We start from the raw sequence: 7,948 nt of genomic DNA on the forward strand, positions 1-7,948 counted from the left end.
CTGCTTCACTTCAACGAACGGCTGCGTGGTAGCTTTTTAAGTTTTAACATAAGAAACATTTCATTTTGGGTTTGGGTTGTTTTTAAATCTTGTGATTTTAACCCAGGCTATTTAACTTAGATAACCCAGCAACCCAACAGATATCCATACATAGCAATAACAACAGCAACAACAACTACAACTACATAGCCTGCCAAATCAACACAGCAAAACTTTAGCCATTGTTTTAAACGAACTGAAGTGGATAAGATAACATGGGGGTCAAATTAGAAGACATGCCCTCAAACAGAAATACATTTTCAAGGATATCATCTTTTCATATGGTCCCCTTGATATCTAGGCTACAATTAAATAGCAACTACGTTCCTACTTAAAAAAAAAAAAAAAAAAAAAAAGCGTTGTAAAATAAGCGTAATAAATAAATAATAATAATAATAATAATAATAATAATAATAATAATACAACTATGCTCTTTATAATAATATGTAACTCAACTGTTCTCGGAGTACCGATCACTCTCAGAGTGTAATTAGTGCATCCGGGAAATAACCAAGGAGGGTTTGTGGACTCCCAGTATTCCATTCACAGCACAGCGTTTCTGGAGATCCTCGTGTCACTCACCAGGCTCATCCCGCCCAACCGGGGTGACGTCATCGTCCCCGAGTGAAGCACTGGCTCACAGGGAGCCAGGCTATCAAAAACAGGCACGACCTGCGGCATTGGCTGTAACAGGGTGCACCGGAGACCTCCTCTGCATGCATGGAAACTATCATTTAGGCAGCTTGAGATTTGTTTTTCAGCGTGTTTAGAGTGGGGGTTGGGGGGGGGGAGGGTCAATGTTTTCTCTTTCATGTTTATAAGAAATGAAGAATATTTAAATACTGGTACAGGTACACAAGAAAATAACCATATGTTTTACTCGTGTTGTTCATTTCCAGTGGAGTTATCATTTTGAATGCGATTAAGAAGACTATGATAATGCTTCCAAGTCCAGTTACTTCCACACCATTCTCTGTCAAAGATATTCTGAATCTGGAGCAGCAAACTCAACAGCACCAAGCCCTCCACCACCAGCACCCTCGCGCGCACTTGAAGCAGGATTTACAGGAACAGCAGCAGCAGCAACACTTCCACGCGCTTCCTTCTTGCATGCTCGCCGCTGGGGAGAGCCCTGGCTTCTCGGACGGGGAGGAGAAAATGGCATATCTTAACTCTGTCTCACACAGTCACGGGGAAGTCAGCATCTCTCCCGACCTCTTTGTCCACACAGCTCTTGGAAATTGCAACAACACCAAACTAGAGGTGGATCCAGAGGACCGAGAAGCCAGTAAGTGTTAATTTGTTGTTGTTATTATTATTATTATTATTATTATTATTATTATTATTATTATTATAAATGACTATGCTATACTTTAGCCATTACAAAATAATTAAATCACTATAATGTTACATCTCCAAGAAAATAAATACAGGGCTATACAGTTAGTCACTTTTGTGGTGACCTCAAAACATACACAGACATGCTAGCGTTTAAACTATATTCAGCACACAATATATCCATCACAACTATTATTCATACATTTGTTATAGGTTGATTTATGAGCAGTGAGTATACAATGTCTACATCTTACTTAAATGAGGGCTGTTGAATATGGGGCCTGATTGTTTAAAGACAGACAATCGGTACTTTAATAAAACATTAGGTGATAACCCAATAAACACCCCAATCATGACAGATCTCTATAATGGTCTCCTGCGTTAAACCAAATACTTTTTAAAATTTATTTTGACACAAATTTAAAATTTAACATCACGGACCATAGTAAAATACACGTGTGGCCATTAAAGTTTAATTTATTCTGCTTTTATATTTCAGAATATTTATTTTAATAATTAAGATTAACAATATAGCAGTAATCTAAAAGTAGAGGTTTATATTTGAATTATAATATAAATCAAATGTTGTGCTCTTGTGAGTTATCCCATTGCCCGATTCTTGTTCAATATTTAAATTTTTGTGGGCGTAATTCTTAACTGTATTTATGTGCATTCTTTTCTATTCCATTATTTTAAATGACGTATTGGATTGGTTAAAAGGGTTTTGGAAGCGTAATTTTATATATATATATATATATATATATATATATATATATATATATATATATATATGTGTGTTCATCTTAACTCTATTGCCCAAATCACAACAATACTTTATGCAAAAGCCACGTTGTTAGATTTGGTGTGCATTCCTTTGTGTGCTCGTCTTTGTACATCACGATGGCGATTAATTATTTAAAATAGTATACGTTTGCTTTTAATTGTGAAATAGGCTAGCGTAATATTTGCATCTTTTCCCGTATACAGGTAGTGAAATTACTGTTTTGTGATACACATTTATTTTAATTGTGAGCACTATTTTCCACGTCATTAATCAGGTAAGATCACATTGCTTATATTTGAAAGATGCAAACAGTGATTTAGATAAAAACAAAAATCAACTATTTCCATATATTGTATATCAGAGTACAGTCCTAATATTATTATGAGCTTATTATTAGTATTATTTTTTGCAGAAAGTTGTCTTGTTAAGAAATTGAAAGATTGTGATGACAGCCGGCAGGATGAATCGGAAAGACCCAAGCAGAGAACCAGGCGGAAACCCAGAGTTCTCTTCTCACAGGCCCAGGTGTTTGAGTTGGAGAGGCGGTTCAAGCAGCAGAGATACCTGTCGGCGCCGGAGAGGGAACATCTAGCCAGCACGCTGAAACTCACTTCCACTCAGGTCAAGATCTGGTTTCAGAACCGTCGGTACAAATGCAAAAGGCAGCGGCAGGACAAGTCGCTGGAGATGGTAGGCCACCACCACCCTCCGCCGCCCAGACGAGTTGCAGTGCCCGTGTTGGTTCGGGATGGCAAGCCTTGCTTGGGGGGCTCTCAAAACTACAATGCTCCTTATGGGGCAAACCCTTACAGCTATAACAGTTACCCCACTTACAGTGCCTACAGCAGTCCCGCGTATAACTCAAATTACAGCTGCACTTACTCCAGTATACCCCCCATTCCACCCAGCACAGCTACCAACGCTTTCATGAACATGAACCTCAGCAATATTGCCAGCCTCAGCAATGGCGCTCAGCCCCAGACTCATCAGGGGGGCACAGTCTCGCCTTGCCAGGGGACCCTACAAGGGATCCGAGCCTGGTAGCAATACATAAATAAGATCAAATATGTTGATGATTCCTATTGGTTTTATTTTTATTTGTTGATATTAAATACCGCGGAAGTATAAAAGAGGCATTTTTCTGTCATCAACTGTGGGGCTTTTTCTTTTAAGACAAAATATCAGTTGTAAATTTATGTTTCAAACAGCGTTATTGTACTATAGCTTCAAAGGAAGTATTTAACCCTCTAATGCACATTGGTGTATCCCAGGTGCTAAAATGCTTCGCCAGCCCGCTTTTGTATTATTGTATTACTCTTGTATTACTCAGATATTGTATTACTCTTTGGCCATCCAGAGTTATTTTTATTGATAACGTGATACATTTAATATATATATAAAATATATAACGCTTATATATACTATTCTATATAGAAGCTTTATCGCGATATTATAATAAATATCTAATATATATATCCTTTCTCGATTGACGTAAATAATTTCTGTACATTGAAAACAAGGCAGTATTTAGTATTTCTATAGCGTAATGGAAACCAGTTAAAAAATACGTTGCACGTTGTGTTTCCACGCATAACAGATGGGCTTTGTAACCTCTGGAATTAAAGGTAATCGAGAAGATCCGAGGACCGAGGTAACGACGTCAGGATTGTTTTACACGAAACGCCAATACACGAATTTGTAGCATTCAAGAAAAAAAAAAGAAAAACGCCTCTCTTTACGGATTGACAATTACTTCCCTGCAACCGCCTTTATTTTAGATTCATCTCTAAATGATCTCGCCAAGTGTTGTTTTAGCCTGTTTCTGTGGAGGAAGGAAAAAAAAAGGTCAAAGTGTGTCTGTGTGTTTCACCTTTTCTGCATTTAATTGTTCTACAGTTTCGACCCACGGGAATGGAAACATATTGAAAACGTGTCACCGACACACGCAAAGCAGCTTCCTCCGATTTAAAACAATAAAATAAAAACCTGTATCAGCGGCTGCCCACAGTACCCTTGACAGAAACCAGTATTGTCTGTTATTTGAACTCCTTTGGGATGTGGCTTACCAGTACATATTTCGGCGGTACATGTCTGTGTTTGAATGCCATAAAATCCCATCCAACTCGAGAAACATTTCCATTTGTAAAATGCCTCTTAATTTCTTGTAATTGTATACTGTATAACATGTCTGAAAGTAATGCCTTTTGTACTAAGATGGATCTCCTAATTTGTTGCTGAAATGCGCTACAAGAAATAATAAATTGTGAGGTGAAAAATTGTGGAGCTGCTATTATTAAAAGGTGACAATTAAACGTCAACTTTTGAAAAAAATAATTTAATGCAAAATATTTCATACATATGTCTAGCATGTATAATTCAAGTCCTGTAAATAGAATTAAAGTAAAATACTTAAAAAGGAATAATGCAATTGCCTCGCTCTGCCATGCGATTTAGTGAGGGGTTGTGTGTTCTTTATACACAAAGCTGGCTTCTTCATTTTTAAATTTGAAGATTAACCCGTGTCCGTGTACATGGAACACTGACACTCACTGAAAGTATTCATTTGCCCTATAACCCGAGCAACAACATTAAAACTGCGCGTGGATAATCCAATCTCCTTTTCATAACAGGAAGTGGTACGTCTATCACCCTCGTTGTCTTAATTCCTTTCTTAAATCAAGAGCTATGTAGACGTTGCTAACAACTCTTGTCGCTTTGTTAGCCTCATGTCATTTAACAAAATCTCTTACCAGAGCCAGTTAGAAAGGGCAACCACACTCAAATTGTCCAAGTGCCAGTGGTGTGAAAGGGGGAAGTTATTGTACATAGAGTAGCTTTGAGGGTGTGATTAGGCATCTAGAATACACTGAAAGAAGCAGTTCGAGTTGAGTTGGAAGGTATAATAATGGCATTTAATGGATTCATGAACAAAGATGTGTAGCAGGAACGCTAGGTCCCCGGCAAAGACAAAAAAGCCCTCGAGCTGCTAGATTGACGTCTTAAATACGCCTCATTAATATAGAAGCGGGTGCATTATTTAGCAGCCTGGTTAATAGGATGAGGGATAAAAATGTGTTCAGTTTTGTTCTTTGCTTTTTGTATAGCAGAGAAAAGGGTTCTTATTAGGGGCGCGCTCTCCAGCAGGGTACATCCAGCGCAGGAGAGCTGGGAGTTACAGCGGGAGGCTGTCTGTCTGAATGAAGGGTCATTATTGCTACATGTTTAGCCATTTCTCCATTCCAAAAAATGGAGACTGGAGAAATTGTGAGGGACAGTGGAAAGACAAAACAATCAGTATATAGAAACCCACAATGAATATGCGTAAGTGCTACCCTCCACCGTTACTCACCACTTCATATGTTTTGTATTCTGAATAAACTTTAAAAAGGAGTTGTCTTAGCAGGCATACAGCTGTTATGCATACCAAAAAAAAATATCATGCTGCAATGCTTAGGAAATCAATTGAATCAGAACACACACAGAATAAATACACACAATAAAACACACATAAGGCCAGATATTTCAAGAAACTGCACAGCCATTTTAAGGCTATAATACTAGGCCTATGCGGGGTTTTATGTCGTTGCGGTACCTTTGTCCTTGTTACAAAAATGTGGGCGGTTTAAAATACTAAAAGAGGGTTTGCTAGACTATTATTATGTTATAAAAAAACAGTGGTAAGCGTTTACTTTTCTATCCAACTAAATTCTGAATAAATTGGATCAATAACACTGTATATCTATTAACACGGTTTTGAAGAAGAGTAAATTTTCTTTCAGGCTTACGAGACTAAACATATAATTCATGTAGTCATGGTTGGGGAAATGTGTGTGTGTGTGTATATTATATATATATATAATTTCTTATAAAGATTTTCAGAAATGTTCTTAATCGGGACTGCCTAAGGATGTGTGTGCACAGTGGAATACTACAAGTCTTAACATCCAAATCAGGGATAAGCTGTCGCTTAATGCGTTTCATTATTCCTCCATCAACTACCAGGTATACAAGAATGTCAGACGGAAAGTAAAATAACATACAAGCTTGTAGACAGAAGTTTGCAAATTCATCTTGTAATTCAAAGTAATCTGAACCCAGAACAAGCACAGTATCAATAGGTGCGGGGAATCTAACAAATACGTGCTATGTATATGGCTGAGGGGTACACACTGTGTGTTAAATTCAATTAAAAAAAGAAAAGCTTTTTTTTTCCCCCGCTTATGTTTTCAAAATGTTCCACCCTATACTGTCAAGAATAAGTTAAAAGGTCTGGTTATGTACGCCGTTTATCTGATTCGTATTGATCTTATAAACGATATTCCAACAAACGAAATGAAATCCAATGTCTGCGTTGGGATACATTATACAGTGCAAAGTCGCTCTCCATACAGTACACTGTACAGGGTCAGTGGGTTGAGACGGGAAGTTGAAAGTAGGCAGTGAAAGTTTAAGTTGAGTCCAGGCAGAGGAACATTAAACAGACAGTTATATATGTCAACGAGGGAGTGGAAACATTACAAAGCGGAAAATAATTGCAATAGTATTATCAGTAATGATAATCCAGACTGACTAGTATAGCTTGAAGGTGGGAAAAAAGAAAGAAAAAAACATCTGAAAATTGTCTGTATTTTACCATACCATGATGAAAGAATACTCAGATTCTAAAAACTTTGCTAATGACACCAACTAAAACACATTCAAAACAAATATATTGTAGACAGAAGCATTTAAAACAAACATGCATATAAAACCAAGGACAATACAGTGCATTTTTTAAAGCAGTCTATTAGGCATACCAGACCGATCAATATATATTTTAAATATCTAAAAAAGTTTTTAAAAAGAATTGCACAGGTAGAGATTGAACCCAACATCTCCAGCGCAGATCCGCTATACAAGAGAGCCGCGACCCCTTACGAGTCTATCAATATTGTTGTGTTGCGTCACCTACCACATGCTGCTACAGCATACTAATATGTAGCATTGGATACTAAAAGCATACTTTGAAACAAGTATATATATATATATATATATATATATATATATATATATATATATATACTGGTAATACATAATTACTGTACGGCATTAATTATATTCTCAATTATTTCATGATAGTTGTAATAAATCCTTTCAACAGTGGTTGTAATATTTTGCCGTTATCATGTTTTCATTTGATCAGTGTGGGGGAATCGTTTTCCGTATTGTTATAATGTCACGAAACTCATTCCAACGCTACACGAATATATTGCAATGTCAGCAATGACATCCCTTATAGAAAAACAATTATATACAAGTAAATATGTATTTTATATGTAAAATACAGGTGCAAGGATTTGTGATTATGAATTGTTCAGTTACAAAAGTTGTCAATACATTTTGGGGTTTTCCACATTTGTTCCACTTAGTACGGTACTGCAGAAAGTTATTCTATAGAAAGGTTTAGACTAACTTAGACTGGTACTTAGTATCCTCTAGAGGGCAGCAGCAGTTATTTTGGGGTTCGTTGCAATTGAGACCTTTAATTACGCAGCTGGGGACTAACTTCAGCCGCCAAATTCGAGATCATCCCGTTAGTACGCTGCTTCCAGTTCGTTGCAATTGACCCTAGAAGTTCTTGATCGATTTTCATTTTCAATTGTTTTTATATAGCGCCTTTCATACCAATATCAAAGCGCTTTACACGTAGTTAAAACAGAAATAAGCCTACATTTTCAAGAAATAGTAAACATTACAAAATAACATGCTACATAACTATAACAATATCAACACAATAATAATAATAAT

At 36.8% G+C, this 7,948-nt stretch overlaps 1 protein-coding gene across 1 annotated transcript; it reads left to right on the plus strand.

Moving 5' to 3' along the window:
• The first annotated feature begins 720 nt into the window (after positions 1–720).
• Positions 721–3,511, plus strand: LOC121325349 (homeobox protein Nkx-2.3-like). Its single transcript, XM_041267780.1, has 2 exons — positions 721–1,327; positions 2,574–3,511. Exons 1-2 carry the CDS (start codon positions 973–975, stop codon positions 3,203–3,205), a joined length of 987 nt encoding a protein of 328 aa, XP_041123714.1. The 5' UTR covers positions 721–972; the 3' UTR covers positions 3,206–3,511.
• The last annotated feature ends 4,437 nt before the right edge of the window (positions 3,512–7,948 follow it).

Source organism: Polyodon spathula, chromosome 13 (assembly GCF_017654505.1).
Source record: "Polyodon spathula isolate WHYD16114869_AA chromosome 13, ASM1765450v1, whole genome shotgun sequence".
Taxonomy (NCBI): domain Eukaryota; kingdom Metazoa; phylum Chordata; class Actinopteri; order Acipenseriformes; family Polyodontidae; genus Polyodon; species Polyodon spathula.